Raw genomic sequence first — 18,477 nt, forward strand, 5'->3', positions numbered from 1 at the left:
AGAGGCAAGGATGAGAGAGGAGGAGGAAAGAATAAAAAAAAGAAGAGGAGGAAAAGGAGAGAGGAAATTTCAGAATCCCAGAGACAGAAAATTGGGATTCTGAATCCACTTATCCCGCTTCTGCACTCCCAAGAAAAAAGGTGAAAGGAGACTGGGGAAGAAGATGTGTGTGTGGCGCCAGGCCAGGAAGGTGCCAGCATTAGATAGGTGCATCTAGAGTTAAAAAACCAACAGCCCTTTTCAGGGCTACCCAATACTCTAGAAAAGAAATAACAATCGATTTGCCAATGTGTGTAGGTAGAGTAGTGTAAATATAAACACTGACTCTTTTTTTTCTAGTGTGAGTGTATGTGTTTGTGTGTTTGTGTTTGTAAGCGCTCACGTACGTTTGTGTGAATAGTAGATTATGGGTTTGTTTATTGTTTCTTAGCATATAGTTTGGGTTTTTAGATTTGGGGTTTGTTAAATGTTGCTTCACTTATGTGGATAGTATATTATATGAAATGAGAAAGTAGGGGGATGTTTTCCTTCACGTCCGCGCGTTGTTTGGTCATGAACTAGGTAATATCAATTTTATGTTTTAGGGGGATGTTTTCCATCACGTCCGCGCTTTTCGTATAAGAACCCACAGTATTCGTCGTTCAAACCATTCTACAGAGAAGATGACTTCAAACCACCTCGATAAAATGCAGACATTACAAGACGTCCTGGACAATTTGGGCATGATGGAACAAATGCTAGTGAGACTAAATGAAGATCACTATTCTTATAGCCCCCATCGAGTAAAGATGGAGATTAATAACTTAAGAAAAGTAAAGGACATGATAAGTGCTGTGATGAAAGAAATAAAGGAGGAGAAGGAGGATGAAGAGGAAAGGATAAGGATAAGAGAATGGAATGAAAAAATTGAAAAATAAGAAGAAAATGAGAAGAGGAAGAAAGAAGAGGAGGAAAAGAAGAAAGAAGAGAAAAAAAGGAAGAAAAGAAGAGAAAGAGTGTAGGAGAGAAAATAAGAAGTTGGTGGAGAAATAGAAAAAAATTAGAAGCAGAAGAAACCCAAAGGCCCTTTTCAGGGCCACCCACATTTCTCGAAAAGAGAATGACTTTCGATTGCCTACCCCTTTTTTTATTTTTTTAAAAAAAAAAAAATTAAAAAAAATCCCATGTTCAATTTCCCTTGACGCTATACAGTCCCACCCTGTTTAAATTCCTTTGACGCTATACAGTCCCCTATTCCCATGTTCAAATCACCTTGACGCTCAACAGTCCCACGATTTTTCTCCATGTTAATTTCCCTTGACGCTCAACAGTCCAACGATTTTTCTCCATGTTAATTTCCCTTGTCGCTAATCTGTCCCACGATTTTTCTCCATGTTAAATTTCCATTGTCACTAATCGTTCCGGGGGGGGGGGGGGGGGGGTCTGTAATGCTAATTCCCATTGTCGCTAATGTATCCCCCTTCACTACTTTCGTCAAAAGGTCTGTTCACCCTCTCTGCTGCGTGAATCAATAACGTTGCTTCATGTACACACTGACATACTAGTTCGTAACGACATAGCTTCGTATTTAATAATAAAGATAAAAATGGCTGCCTGTCATACACGAGAACTTTATCATATACAACGACACTCTGAGTGTTTATAACTTCAGTGACTTGTATTCACCGCCATGTTTTCTCTAACGCTTTACATGTTTTTTGGCTAATCTGCAGGTTAGAACATTGTACTGAGAACAATAACATATACTTGCATAGTCTATTACCGAGTATGAGTGCGTGGTAAAATGTATGTATGCCCAATCTTAAGATACACAACACAGTGTATATCACTATTTTAGATAACAGAATTTTGAGATAAGGCACAATCCACACTTTGTGCACAAAACAGCTGTCCCGGATTCTTATTGTTAGTCAGAGTTTTAACAAAGTAAGGATTCGAAGGTGTTTCGTTTCTGTCAACAAAAGGTATGTTCTATACAACTTCATTTCGTCACCCAGTGTTATTTTTAGTAAACCCTAAGATAATCTCACTAAATTTACCCACGATCATCCAACTCGGGGAATTTATAATTTCCTAATGATCACGATTACGTACACGCTTGACACAATGCTATGATACATTGTTGCACTTTCTAATATAAAAATTCATTTGAAAAAATCTGTATTTAAACATGGTAATGTTTTATCATTGCTGTCAATATATCTAGATCATATATGACCCAGATATCTGAATGGAATTTGTCGAGACGATTGCATAGTCTTGTGGTACTTAAAGTCATTTTACAAACAGGCTAACCTAGTTCAAAACCCGTAGTGTGCTAAAACAATTTATTTCCGACGACGTATGTAGAACGGTATATCTGAATAGATGAATTTTCTAGACCACTGATAAAGATGTCTTTCCCGGGAAAGGGTTTCTTTAGGGGACATTGTTTGGGACTTCTAAGGGTGAAGGTTCTAAATACAAGAATTTGGAAGAAAGTAGAACTTGTATTGAACTAGGCGGGGTAAATTTAGCGACTATGTAGGTAGGTAATCGCTAGATTTCTCCCGGAGGAAATTTATCGATTGCCTATAGAGACGGTTCTTACTGTGTAAAACTATATAGCCCACTCGAAGGGAAGTTCTTTTTTCCTGGGAAAATGCTTTCTTTGGGGGACAGTCTATAGAAAAATGGGGTATTTTTGGGTGACAATTCTAAATACAAGGGTTTGGAAGAAAGTAGAACGTGTATTGCACTAGGCGGGGTAAATTTGGAAACTGTATAGTAGGTAATCGCTAGATTTCTCCCGGAGGAAATTTATCGGTTACCTATAGAGAAGTTTCTTACTGTGTACAAACTATATAGCCCACTCGAAGGGAAGTTTGTGTCCTGCGAAAAGGCCTCCTTTGGGGGACAATCTATAGAAAAATGGGTTATTTTTGGGGTAACGGTTCTAAATACAAGGGTTTGGAAGAAAGTAGAACGTGTATTGCACTAGGCGGGGTAAATATGTAGACTGTATAGGTGATTGCTAAATTTCCCCCGGGATAAATGTAGTGATTACTTATAGTGAATGTTCTTACTGTGTGGACGAAATTTATAGCCCACTCAAAGGGACGTTTTTTTCCAGGGAAAAGTGTTTCTTTGGGGACAGTCTATATAACAAAAACGGGGCTTGGTATTTATTGGGGTGAAGGTTCCAAATACAAAAGTTTGGGAGACAGTAACACTTAATTAGTACTAGGCGGGGTAAATCTGGCGAATATATAGGTAACCTCTAAATTTCAGACAGGGCAAACTTTCTATGTAATAATAACAGTGTACGACAGATCATTAGACTTTTAAGCAATGCTTATGATAATTAGTACAGGCAAAACCAATACCTTTATTTCTTTCAATTATGTGCCTCTAATGTCGCCCTCTGTTGTTCATGCACTCGCGTAGTCCATTGGAAACTTTATAAACATATAATGCATAATTTATGTGTGGAAATAATCGGAAATCGCTTGAAAATTACGAACCGCAGCTGGGTCATCTTCAGGAGTTAGCAGCCGGGCCCACTTTAAAAGAATACTCCATGGTATAATCCGTTCATGCAAACCATGTGCAAACGAAAGTTTGTCGGAAATGGTCAAGTCCTTTGGTCCGAAATAAACGTGTTATATGAACTGGGCACTACGAAACCATAGCAGTAACGTATCGAATGTCAGTCCATAACATATATATTTCCCTTTTTTTTAGCCATTACCTTATTGGCACATGCTTCTAGACTTTATTATCGCCTCTTTCGATGCTCTGACAGGAGGTAATGCCGGAATATATATTACTCTTTGCACGAAATAATGAAGTATTATATGTAACATTATGAGTTACATGATTTAATGTAAAATAATTATTATTGTCCATCCACTTGACTTAATCCGTTTGAATTACCCTAAAATAAAGGGCATTTTTTATTAAATTTACATTTTCAGTGTCTAGGTCACATATTGTAAAATATCAATATTTATACAAATATAAATAAAACATGAAATAAGTATAATTTTATGAGCCATTTATACTTTACATTTACAAAAATTTTACGAAATATAAATACATTTATACATGTACGAAACAAACCTAGCTGGCGTTGCTAATCACGCATTTTCTTCCAGTTACAGATAAATAAAACCACCGGGCTCTTTTTCAAACATGTATGAAATGGAATTTCCACCGTAGAATTGATAAACCTCATTGATATCCAAGATTGGGTATATAACAATGAGCTTTATTTCGTATAAGAAATTTTTATTAATCACAATAATTTCCAATGAAATTTGGAAGAAAATCTCAGGACTATGCATGACTGTGATTGCTATAATGAGTTTTACTCCGTACAAAGCAAGGAATAATTTTGAATTTTATTTTTGATATTATAAAAACTACTGTGAATCAGTGACATCATTTCCAATTCTAGTTTATGGGTTAAAACAGTAATTATCATAGAGTAACAGACTCATAATTTTCACGTATTTTATGTTAAAGAAAAACTATTATTCGCTGCATGCATTTGAAGGTATGTTTATCTGATTGCATAAGATATGACTAAAACCAAGCTTTTTTTTATCTCCAGCACGGCTTTAAAAATATGATAGATTCCAAGCGTTTATATGACCGAAATGATCATCGGGGTTATTTAGAAATATTGCCCCTTAAGCAGGTCGAATAACTGAAATCTGGTTGGATATTGAGAAAAGAGTAAAGAAAATTATTCTACGACTCTGTGATTCACGCTGTAATTTAAATGTATGCAGTTGCTCAGAATAAAAGTGCAATGGCTGGATTCGTTACTTGATTAATAATCAGATTTATTCCAAAATGATTACAACACTGAAAAGAAGTTGGTTATCTATGAAGATTAATATACCTTTATGACACATACCATGTAGCCACCTTTATGACACATGCCATATAGCCACCTTTATGATACATACCATGTAGCCACCTTTATGACACATACCATGAAGCCACCTTTATGACACATACAATGTAACCACCTTTATGACACATACCATGAAGCCACCTTTATGACACCTACAATGTAACCACCTTTATGACACATATCATGTAGCCACGTTTATGACACCTACAATGTAACCACCTTTATGACACATATCATGTAGCCAAAATTAGTTTATCCTGGAAATATAGCATTATAGTGCACCTTGTGTCTGTATCGATGATAGAGAAAAAGTAAAACACCTTCTGTGTTGATATTTACCTGTATGATATACCTTTATATGACTTAGACTTTCATCCAGTCGAAAGTGTTCACTATATTCTATGTAAGGAGACTGAATGCATTGGGTGATTAATAGTAAATAATACGGTATGTGTGAGCCCTTTCTATGACTTTATTGCTCCTATTGGAACCCCAGGTCATTCAAGCCAGGTAGACGAAAGGTCACCAGTTGTAATAACTTTTAGAGCTCTTATTGGTGTCTTTAAGTTCCCAAAATGCATAATGTCGTTCAAATCAGCTATACTGGCCCTTTTCGGTATTAGGAGGTGCGTCATATACCATAGTAACAATGAAGTAGTTTTGTGGGACGGGCAGATGTGATTACGCAAGGAACGTCTTAAACATAGCATATGAAACAACAATTTAAGGGTACGTCTAATTCTACAAAATCACTTAAAGAAATTACACAAGGTTAGCAAACTAACACTTACTAACTCCTAATTAGTACTTCCCAGCATGATTATACGACCTAACTTAGTTGTTCCCCCTTTGATTTTAGCTCAAACATGTAATGATTGCCCAGTTTCTGTATTGCTGATCATATCGCGAAGTATTTACAGTGGCGTCACTAGGGGTGTGCGGACTGCACCGGATGACACCAAAATGACTATAAATATTTTGTGCAGGAAGGAGGTCCATGGAGGTGACACCATGAGTTACCGCACTGGGTGACATCAACCCTAAAGACGCCACTGAGTATTTATATCAATATCTTCACATGTGTATGTGTGATTGCGATTTTAAAATAGCGTTAACCATTTTAGTAATATCGCTACGATGTCTGCAGTGTGGCAGTTTATAGCAACATGTACCACCTGGGACATCATGCCGCAGACATGTAGCATCATGTCCCATCCAGCTATATTATCAAGACACCAGGCCGACCAGTCGTAACAATATTTTCTTAATGCAGTGCGCCAAGTCAGGCAGCTGCTAGTGCTATTTTCTTAAGTCTTTGTTATGACTCTGCTGCGGAGAAACGCGCGACATCCGATAAGTATATGAGTTTATATTGTGTCTGATGCAAAAGAGTCACTGATACCAGTGGATTAAAAACAATAAAGCTGAAGAATCGTCGCCGTGCACTTACAGGTATGTGCGTAAAATGTGGTACAACAAAATATAAATGTGTAGCGTATAGCGAGACATCAAGCGGTGGTTCTATCGCCGCTGCACTTCGGGAAATTACCAGGAACTCCATGGGCTAAGCATGCTTGTGAGAAACATCTTCCAAGATGTAATTAATCTGGCACTTGTACTCGATTTAATATTAGACTAGGCGAAATAAATTAACCTAATCAGGAGAATGTCCATTAAATGTGACTTATGAAGTGTGCCATGTTCATGATGGGGCGTATCAAAATCAAGATCTACACCAACGATATATCGCAGACGTTAAGTTGATTCACGCGTTGAAGTCTGCAAAAAGATAAATTTCTAAGAGAATCGCTTGCCAATTGGCTGATAACATACTGATAAGCGGCACTCTTGTTCACAGAGACCATTACTCGGTAACGTGACGGTTTGGTATTTATATGAATCTTGTGAACGTGAAGGTGGTAAAACAGAGGAACTGATCCAATCTGGAGTATAACCACACATAAAGTTTACAATGTGGTAAGATCTACAAGTACAAGATCTCAATGGTGAGAAGATATACGGGTCATTACTGACTACAGCAAACATAACACGAAGCTCATCCCACGAATATCTAGCTTCAGAGCAAGACTAATAAAGACCATGCACGTCAGTGTCACGAAATATCATCAGTACTTTACAGTTGTCACGGATCTCTATAGTCATGTTAAATAGATCACATCTGTGTTTTGTGTCGACCACGTTAGGGGCCATCCATTTAGTACGTTCGCAAAAATCTGGCAAAGCTTGGCCCCCTCCCCCCATCCCTGTGAACATGCGTATTTTTTTACAAACACCCACCTGCGTACGTACGCTTGACGCCCCTCCCCCACCGAATTCTATTGAACGGCCAATATTTAATCCACGCCGAAACGAACAAGGATTAATAATATTAGCGTGTTTAATAAAATAGATAGTCCGCCAATATCGAATGTCTGGCTGCATCAAAGAAATAAGATGCGTAACTTCAAAAAGCTTTTCTAGTGTCCACTACAATTTAAATGCCGACTGAACATGTTACGTATTAGACAAATTGTTATCGAGGTTTCACCCACCCCACCCCAACCCCACCCCCGTTTCCTATGCTTACGTACATTATCAGTAGACCCCAACATACGCAAGCATATCATTTTGGGTTAACCCCATCCCGCCTCCATGTGTGCGTGCTAAATGGACGCCCCTGAGACAATTATTGCAGGATTTTGTTGATGTTCAAGCATGACATCATCATACACAACACAATGATTTTGGAAACCAAATCAAATGTGGACCCTTTGCACTCAATAACAATTAAAGAGAGTCCATAAAATCTGATAACATATTTAATTATCGGCCCACTGGGCAATCAAGTTCAAGCGACCCCATGTTGACCATCTCAGAATTATATTGAACACTATCTTACCTGAAATCCTTTTGGATAATAACCCGTTGAACTCTTATCCTTTTTAATATTTTGCCAATTCATATGGCTTAAACTATGGACTTGTGCGGTGCAGCTACCATGGAGTACATGTTGGGTTAAAGACCCATGTATTCTTTGATTGGTTTACCCGAACATTAGTATTTAAACTTTCCGACAACCTGTATATCGGTGTTATTAAATAAACAGTGTTCTATTTTATAGATACGGTTATAAAAATTTGTTTCCAAGCGCCCTTTATACGATATCCGCATAGACGGTGTCAGTTGTAGTATGCATCAACGTCGGGTCAGTGTCTGTATAAGGCATCTTGACACGATCTTAGTTAACTGATTGGTCTTGTCTTACATCTCGTACACGAGCAGCGTCAACAATTTCAGCACAGAAAGGTTTTGTTAGCTTCAGTTTTGATTCTTTACTATGTGCGACAATACGTCCAGCATCAAAGATCTTTCGGGATTCTATTGGCAGGTCCGCGATGAGCCTTTGAAGTTGGTCCCGAAGTTTGTCCTGTTCACTATCACAGAAAAAATCAACTCGAATTCGCTTTCGCAAATTCCCATTGTTTTGTAACAGGCAGAATTGCTTGAAGTCTTTTTCAAAATCACGTATGTTGTTGTTGTTGAGTTTAATTATAGTGGCGTCCGCACAATTGTGCATGTGCCACTTTTTTTTTTGACTGCACAGCAGCCTGCTAGTTGTTCCTGGGGAAGGGGATGGTGCCACCTCCCCGAGGCTTTTATGGATTCAAGGAACCCTGATAGTTTGGCCTCATTCTGTGGGTCCATAAAGGTCCCTACAGTTGAATGGTTGGCTGTCATTAGTGGGAAGGAGAGCTCAGGAACGGTCCCGCTTGCTTTACATCGCTGGTTTCTTGTTGCATTTGCCTGGTGTTTCTTGCGGTTTTTTTTTCGATTTTTATTTTTTCTTCAAAATGTTCTAAAATGAGGGGGATTTTCTATGCTGTTTATAGAGGTTCTTAGTAGAAATCATGTATGATATTTTGGGCATATATTGAATACGTGGTGTAGATCTTCGGTGGTGTGGCAGTTAAAGCAGTTAATGGTTGCTGGTTTGGGTCCTATAAACCTTCCAAAACTGCTTGCTAGTTTAGTTTTTCCAGTTATTATCCTGTTTATGGTTTTCTGTTCTAAATAGGTACCCTTAGGTAGCTATATGTTCTATCTACGTTGTTTTGGGTTTCATGGTGCTTTTTACCTTTTGTGGAGGAGTTCCAAAAATCTTGCCATGTTTGGTCTATATATGTTTGTGCGAAGCTTATTCTTTCTGTAGAACTATAGTTAAGCTTGATAGAGTTTTGATCTCCTAGTTTGTTTTTTGCAACTTTGTCTGCTGTTTCGTTGCCAGAGATTCCAATGTGCGACGGTATCCACATGAGCTCGACTAACTGATGTGCTGTGGTGATATCGTCGATTAATTGGCATGCTCTGTCGAGGAATTGTTTCCCTAGAGTGTGTATTGCGATTTTGGATCGATTTGATAACGCTTAGGGAATCGCTTATAATGACTGCTTTAGGTATTTTGTTGTCTTTGATCAATTGCAGTGATTCAAGTATAGCCCATAATTCAGTGGTGTAAATGGAGCAATAGTCAGGTAATCTGGATCCCGTTTGTATATTGTATTCAGGGATGACTATTGCTGCTGCTGTTCTTGGTGGGTTGTTTGTTTTTGATCCATCGGTATATATTTTAACATAGTCCGGGTATTTTTGGTTGATTTTGTTTACCAGTACAGGTTTTAGTAAGTTTTCTTGTCCTTCTTTATTGCATAATTTGGTAGCTTCAATGTTAATCCTTGGTGGTTTTTGTAATTCTGCGTGGAGAGTTTTGGTGCTCACTGATTGTTTCAGAGGTAGATTTTGGTGTGTTGGGGTTGTTTTTACAAATAATGTTTTTGGCAGAATGGTAGGTGAGGTGTTTTTCGTTCATTAAGTCCATTATTTGTTTCTCTTTTATTGCAAATCTGCATTCTGCCGATCTAGGATAATGGTTTTTTTTACAGTTAGCACATTTTTGTTTAATTGTGTGGCATTCTCCTTTGTGTTGACCTCCGCAGTACTTACATCTTGGTTTGAATCTACATCTGAGGGCATAGTGTCCCCAGTGCAGGCATTTGGTGCAAAATCTTGGCCTATTTATGTAGTTTTCCAGCTTATGGCACACTCCTGACTGTTCTAGTTTTATTATTGAGGGTATTGGCTCGGTAGCCTCTATAACCGCTTTGTTTGTACTTTGTCCCTTGTGATTTTTAAGACGATATACTTTGGTGGTCTGTGTTCCATTTGCTGAGAGTTCATGAAGTAGGAGTTCATTGCTTATGTCCTTGTTATATCCGTTTAGTGCTATTACTTTTTTAAAGATAGTGGTTTTAATGGGTTCAGCCAGATTAGTTGTGGTTTCACTGTGTTTGGAGTTCCAAGTGACTCGTGTTTTCCTCTGAGTGCTATGGTGTCTCTCTAATTTGATCTTTATTTGGCCTATGGTTTCAATTTGGATGAATTTTTCCACCTGTTGAATTGTGCTGCATTGGACAATCAGGTTGTTTCGCCTTGGTCTTATCAGTTTGAATTGTCCAGTGTGAATTTTGACCAGTGCTGTCATAATACTATTGGTACTTAGACTAGTAATTCTATTGCACCTGCTGCTTATGTATATGGTGTGTTCGATGGAATGATAATTGTAAATTTTGTTTTGGGGATTATGTTGTTGTTTTATTTCCTGTTTTGAGCTAACCTTACTTGTGGGTCTTTTTTGTGGTTGTTTTGGGGTTTTAGCGGGCCCTTGCCATTACCTAGGTATGTGTTCTGTGTGTTAGGTATGGATTTTGTACGCAAGTCTGTATTAATCTTGATAAAAAAGGCAATATTAGCTTATCTGCGAAATCCAATGGAGTGTTTCTTATGCGTATTCCTAATTGCAAATACATCTTCATATTTCGTACCTGTACTGAACAATTGTTTTCGGTCACGCGATTTTAGACAATCGTAGTAAATTTGTTTGTCTATAATTGTACACTGACACACTTTCAGCCACTAAAGGGCACTGAAAATGCTTTCAGTGCTAATTGATAATATTAATTGGTGTGGAAAGATCGAAATAGTATTCTAGATCATCCTTAACGAAATGTCACTGTCGCTGTTACTGTTGTACTCATGTACTTGTTTTTGTACGTCAATGTAGTCGAGATCATTGCACTGAAATCCACTAACAGTCAGCAGCTGTATTATTGCCCACTCGTAAAGATTATGATCTTAAAGATAAATGATGTAACTGTGTGTGGCAGAGGGATTATACCCGTCTATGTCTGAGTTGTTTACAACGCGCGTATATTACTAGTCTTTGAAATTCAACATCACGAAATGAGTGCTCAATAAACATATTCATGTTAATATCAGTGAACGGCTCGATTTTAATATTTGACCACAACCCATCATAGACTTTTCCCGCTGAAGTAAAACAGTGCACTGAGTGAATCTTATATACTCGGACAGCGGTGTCGCGAAATACTTCGAACACATCCGTGAGTAAGAAACATCGGTGGGCAAATGCAGATCGTGTTAGTCACTTATAATTTTGCATTTGACTGCGGACGAAATTTTGTATGCATGTTCATATTTGTCACAGAATGGACAAATGTATGGTTGGAATGCTACTTATGAAGAACATAGAGACAACACTAACACAAAAATTAAGATGATTTAATTGAATGATTATGCTGAATAAAAAATATTATTGTAGAATAATAAAAAATCTAACTTGAATGCTATTCACTGTTTTTAAAGTTCATAAGAGTACTTTTGGTTCATTGATACTTATTGCACTGAATTACTTTCCGTCTGTCTCTCTCACTCTACATGCCCTCTAATGGCTGTATGTATCTAGAATACATTGTAATAAATAAAATGGAATCATCCAGAACAAATCCTATTCAATATTTACAAAAACACGAAGAGAAAGTAAACGTTTTCCTCCCAAAATTTAATTCCAAACTGTACGCAGTTACAATACTTTATCTGATATTATTTCGAATGCTAAATGAAATAAATTTGCATACCTTAATCTGGCTGCATTAAATATCAAAGTTTAAGCTCCTGTCCATATTAATCGTACATGTGACTACCTTTTTCCTTGCATAGTCCTTAGCCTATATTATGTCTCAATATCCAACATATTGTGTTGACATTTACTGGGGGTTTTCCATTCTGAAATAACACATATGTGTGTTGATGAGTGAATGTATCCACCGTCTCCGAATTTTGACTCCTGCACAATTGCCTACCCATTGTAATATCCCCAGTGGGCAAGTCTCAATGACTGTATACAAGTTATGACTCACCTCATGTCATTTCCTCAGTGGCCAGTCGTAAATACATAAAGTATTTAATATTTATCTGTTTAATTAGGGCGTAATCATACACGTTTTAAACATTTACAATAGGTTATTATTCATATTTCCAAGTTGTGCTCAAGAAAATATATTTAATCAACATATATTTGTTCGTCTGTCTTTAGAGATTCACGTGTGTACTTCAAGATCATTTTGTTCTTGAACAATTGGAAGTGACGACACATTTTGCAATATATACATCTATATAACAGTACCCATCGCTACCAACTCCCCAGAGGATTTGTGTCAGCATTCTAAAATTGTTTTGCATATCTCCAGATTATCTTCATACAGAAAGTTATAATGTAAATATTTTACAACTGTGTAAGTAGTACGGCATCACAGACAAAAGGCCATATTGTGAGTTAATTTAGTCACATTCACGCTGATATAACGCTCGAAAGCATTCCTGAAGAAAACTATGCTAGTAGTTATGGTGGTGCTGGTAGCAACAATAGTTTTGTTTGTTCTTTATAGAGAAAATGGCAATAAATTAATATAAATGAATTTATATAATTCCTATGAAGAGTTCAGATGGCAATTCATACATAAATCTGTCAGAAAACAACATCAAGTTAAAACATACCATCATAGCCACTAATACCTCTCCCAACCCTAACCCTAACCCATCCCAAAAATTGAAAATAAGTCACATTCGTACACTGATACAGATTAAACACCCTGCCCTACGTGAGAAAAACCACCCTTATCACTAAAGACCAATTTTCACTCAGCTTTAGGATGTAATATTTCTTTCAGGATGGCAGAAAAACGATTATTTGTGATAGACACAGATGCTGGAGTTGATGATGCCCAGGCAATTTTAATGGCCCTCAGTTACCCTGATGTGGAAGTCATGGCCATTACAACCGTATCAGGAAACACGTTGGCTGCACAGGCTGGTCTGAATATATCTAGGATTCTTCAACTCACAAACAGGCTCGAGGTTAATGACTTTCACTCGTACTTGCTTGCTTACTTAATGAGCCTCCTATATGTCATTTTTTTTTCCTCTTTTTTCCTCTTTTCCTCTTTTAGCCCGGCATCATCAATAAGAATTTTGTATGTCGCAGTGCATGATATATAGGTAGTCTGCAACAAGGCCAAAGTTCAATTTAGGAGTAATAAGAGACATACGTAGTGGCGGAATTGAACCAAAGATCTGCTTCTAAAATAAAAGGCAAAAAACTCAAGAAGAAACGAACAGCAAAAAACATTAAACAGTTAAAATGCTCGAATGTCTGTGTTATGTTTGAGAGGGGTAATTAAATAGGTATACCAATTCGAAAGGTGACTTTAGTCCGTCTTTTTAAATGTGTTTCCTTTCCAGTTCGATTTCGACGTTCTTCATCTCTTAGCAGTTGATAAGGCTTAGCTAGAGACACGCAGTCAGAGGTTTCAGTAAATATTTATTCAGTTGCACACACCCTCAATTCAGATCCCAGTGTTCATTGGCTGCAGCGAGCCGTTCCTTGGAGACGTTAAACACAAGGACGATTATCACGGAGAAGATGGTTTCGGAGATGTTCCTGATTCGAACGCTCCAACGGAAGAGACCATTCGGACTGAACATGGGGTGCAGGCACTTCTGCGCATGTCGAAGGAGTACGAGGGTAAGACCCGTCATCGGAGTAGATTTCTCTAAAAGAAAACTTTCTTTCAGCTGGAATCACACGTCTTTAGAGCGACAGTCTTTGGCACTAATGATAATGTGTATCTCCTTCTTTTTTCTGAATAACTATTCGTCATGATTTGTTATAAATGCGATACTTCCACACCCACTTATTAGGTTAGTTTACTATTGGATATTGGGTTCGCCATCACTGAATGCACTGCTGCTATTTAGTCAGGATTGTATCTCAGAACTGGGTAGACATCTGCATTACATCTTATTGCAGTGTAGAACTATGAATTTAGATATGTAGACCTACCATGTACTTAAAAATGTAACATACGTTTACAGCGCTACACAGTATCCTGAATACGCGTAGTGTGGTATAGATTTGTTAGGATTAGTGTTGTGGACGGTTTTGTGTAATGTGGTATCATGTAGTAAATCATTATATTAAGACTCGTTTAGTATGTTTTCATCGTGTGCTCGCCAACGTTTTGAGCGCCAAAGCACGTAATTGTATTTCTTGGTTACACGCTACCATGTCGTTAAAAGTCTTTAAAAAATAAATGTGGGTATGCGCTTCTTTCCAGATTTAGGAAATGTAGTAAATCATATTTATGCTCTAGTGAACACTGTTTCTTGTGATTGTTTTAAAGGGAAGATAAATCTGATATGCATTGGACCGCTGACAAATGTTGCGATTGCCACACGAATGGATCCTGACTTTGGAAAGAGGCTCAAGGCTTGTTACATTATGGGTGGAAATTATAGAGGTGAGGGTAATATCCATTCGTAGCCGACTACACTCATGAATTAGTAGTATTCACCTGTTCATGTATATCCATCATTATATGACAAACATAACATTAACATAATTATTTTTCTGCAATCTTATGTTGCTGTTGCTGTGTGTATAGCACCATTTTCAGCACATGATAGGCTATACTTGGCGGCCAAAATATATGGAGAGGACGAACCGCGAAAAACCTCGAAAAGAACGAACAACTCACGGAAAGCTCCTGGAAAGCGTATTTACATGCGCATGTTGCCCTAGATTCGAACTCATGCGGGCAGAGGTGAGATATCTACAATCTATACAAGCGTGCTCCTTAGACTACTTGGCCACCTGGGATCCCGAACTCATGTATATAAAAGTTTATGAGCATATTGTGCGCCTAACTTTTATCCATTGTAAGTTGTAAAACAATGTATACATAGGATCTGAGTTTGGAACTTTCTAGGCGTATCCTTATTTACAATTAGATTTAAATTTTCCGTTGAAATGACTCGCTTTCTTTTGTGTCGTAGGTGAAGTGAAGACTTGTACCAATGGGAAGTTGGCACGCCAAATATGCATTCATAGTTTACGTCAGTATCTAGGAATATACTGAGTTTACAGTCGTTTTGTTGAAATCAGAAATATTTCGAGGAAAATTATTTATTTCATCTCTTCATTGGAATGACTAAAGTGCTAATTGACTGTTGGATTAACACATTACTTTAGATTTTGTGAACTCTTTCGACGACATTTTGGATTGCATACTTGTGTTATACCAGGGCATTCAAGACTATTGCTTTTCCTTTAGAACATTCTATAATTATGGACTTGTGATAGGACATTTAGAATAATTTGGAATTTAATTCACAATTTTGTATTTGTCTTTGGAATTTTCATTTTGAATTCTAGGGAAAATCTTCATTACAGTATAGACTATCATTTTGAATAGCTTTGACACTGATTTGTATTGTTCAAAACTATCGGAATTGATAAAACATTTAGGGTTAAGGAAATTGGTTCACCATACTGTAAGTTATTTTTAATTCTTTAACTTTGTATTTTAGGAAAATAAATTAATATATTTAAATTATACAAAACTTGTTTGATTTGCTCTTTCTTGTTATGCAGTTTAAGATCATTGATTCGTAACAATTGTATATTTATTTATGTTGTCCTACAGCTGTTGGAAATATTACCACCAGTGCTGAATTCAATTTCCACTATGATACCGAGGCTGCCTATGTTGTCCTCAACAAATTAGTTTGCCCTATTACAATCGTAACGTGGGAACTGTGCAAGGATCATTCACTTGAATGGGTAAGTTTTCTAACCCATCGTATCTTTTATAACATTTTTTTATCTCACTGATCAATCTCCTATTTTTATTCTGTGGCTTGTCTTTTTATTTATATCTTGTGGTTAAAAGACCATCACCGATTGGGAAATACAATATAGCTTCAAGGAGATACACCAACAGGTTTTTGAACTTGGGTTAGATTACACCTAAAGCATTACGTTACCGATACATTTACCATTTTGATTACGCTACTTCCTAAACGATTCAAAATACTTAGGGTCACGACTGGTCGCAATTATGTATCAATCTGACATAATTTATAATCATGTACATGTACTACTCTCCTTAAGATATCATTATTAAAAATATTTGTATTTGTTCACTTTTAGGATCTATATGACAAACTTAGGAGTGTGGAGACAGAAAAAGCGAAGTTTTTGAGGAAGATAGAGAAAAAGGCAGTTGATTTCAGTCATGCCAACCACTGGCCAAAGTTTATACCATGTGATGAAATTGCAATGGCAACGGCCTTGAATCCGGGCATCATTCTTAAAAGTGTTGATGTTTATGCGACTGTTGAGGTCAATGGTCACTTTACTAGTGGCCAAATGGTCATAGACTGGAAAGGTTCATTAAACAAGAAGCCAAATGTTGCTATAGTAATGGATATCGATAACAATAAATATGTCGAGATGCTGTTTAAAGCTGTGGATGAAAAGTAATGGACAAATCCATTCAAAAGGAGATATGGTTTAGAAAGTTTGTTATGCTTATGGGTCTAATAAAGTGACTTATTATATGTTCATTTGTTCTCCTTTTAACTTTACATTGTCAGAATCGTTCCGTATTTTACAGTATTGCACTAGCGCGCAACTTAATATTGAACTAAAGTGTGCCCAATAGTGTATTAGGAACTACTTTGTAAACAAATCATGTACACCCTTGTAGCAGACGCTTTACGTTTTAGCTGATTAAATTTGTTTCTGAATGAAATAAACGAGATGTTTCGTGGACTGCCACATACCAGCTACTTTGGCACAAATCCACGTTAACTTTTCTGATACAATGTTTCCGATTTAGGCTAGTTATAGACGCCTGACAGGGTCCTTACAAATAACACGCAAGTGACTAGGCATAAACTGTCTTCTTTAGCTGGTAATAGAGAATGTCAAATAATATGCTTACAGTTTTACATCCTGAATTTCATCAGAATGTACTTTCTTAGTTCTGCAAATCCGAATTACATGAGCCATTTCATGGTATCTCAAGCTTGATTACACATATCGAAATTGTACTGTAATTTCAACTATTTTCAAAGTGCAGTTACATCCTCCTTACTGCACTCTACATGAAACAAAGATTAAATTCCATAGCGTCTTTTCGATAATTGCAATTGAAAGACTTCATATTTTTCCCATATTATGATTTCGAACATTCAATGACAGAACAGAAATACACTTCCAGATGTCAACACGCTTCTCCTTCAGTGCTTCAAGCCGATTTATTTCATGTAGAATTGGCACAGATAAATCCAGTCCATAATCACGAAATTTCGTAGAATCGACCAAAATCTATTCATTCCAGATCAAATGAAAAAGTTGTTGCGGAGCACATTCATTCACAATATGACTCCAAATTTGAAGTAGACCAAAAACGCCATTTTCGTTCGAAAGTTATGTCTAACGCGTGACTAAGTTCAAATTTATCTGGGCGGAGTTATGTGCGTATTTATAATGTTGTTGTATAATGATGAATCTGCACTTGTGTATTTAGTTTACAATAAGGCATACATTCAGTTACTTTGTTTCTTTAGTGTATTTTTGTTTATATAATTAAATCTTAGATAGAATAAGAAAATGAGCATTTAATTAAAAGGTTACTGCATTTGTATAAAAAAATATGAACTCGTTTTGTCGGATAGATATACTACACTCACATGGTTGTGAAGTATTTCCATCCGAAAAACATGTTCATATTTACCCATACAAATGCAGCAACCTAAAAATATTTACTTTGAAAGAAGTTTTGAAGATTTTGCATATACAAAAATCACCTTCTTCGTCCTGTCATTTGATTGGATTAAACTTTATCAACATGCTCATCAGCCATCACAGATATAAATAGACCCCTTTCCAACCACAGATATAAATAGACCCCTTTCCAACCACAGATATAAATAGACCCCTTTCCAACCACAGATATAAATAGACCCCTTTCCAACCACATATATCAATAGACCCCTTTCCCAATACTCATGTCGGACGAGTTTCCATTCCTGATATCGATCTGCTGGATGAATGTTTTTTATATTGACTTAGAAGTGGAGATTATCGTCGGAAATTCTGAATATTATCATGACACGTACATGTAGTTATTGTGTCGGCATGCGCATATTATCAGTAATAATAATAATAATTATAATAATAATCAACCTATGCACTACTATCGTTTCTTTAAAAGGTAAATAGCATATAGTCAAGCAAGTGTACAAATTGGTTTTATACTAAAAGTTTGTTTCAGAATGTTTTTTAATCTTATTTTGCACTAAAATAATCTAAG

At 36.8% G+C, this 18,477-nt stretch overlaps 1 protein-coding gene across 1 annotated transcript; it reads left to right on the forward strand.

Moving 5' to 3' along the window:
- The first annotated feature begins 1,843 nt into the window (after window positions 1–1,843).
- On the forward strand, window positions 1,844–16,717 carry LOC149777626 (nucleoside hydrolase-like). Its single transcript, XM_089938683.1, has 6 exons — window positions 1,844–1,964; window positions 12,988–13,174; window positions 13,667–13,841; window positions 14,500–14,616; window positions 15,802–15,938; window positions 16,308–16,717. Exons 2-6 carry the CDS (start codon window positions 12,989–12,991, stop codon window positions 16,638–16,640), a joined length of 948 nt encoding a protein of 315 aa, XP_089794809.1. The 5' UTR covers window positions 1,844–1,964; window position 12,988; the 3' UTR covers window positions 16,641–16,717.
- The last annotated feature ends 1,760 nt before the right edge of the window (window positions 16,718–18,477 follow it).

This window comes from Sinohyriopsis cumingii, chromosome 17, assembly GCF_028554795.1.
Source record: "Sinohyriopsis cumingii isolate HCF-2022 chromosome 17, ASM2855479v2, whole genome shotgun sequence".
Lineage (NCBI taxonomy): Eukaryota > Metazoa > Mollusca > Bivalvia > Unionida > Unionidae > Sinohyriopsis > Sinohyriopsis cumingii.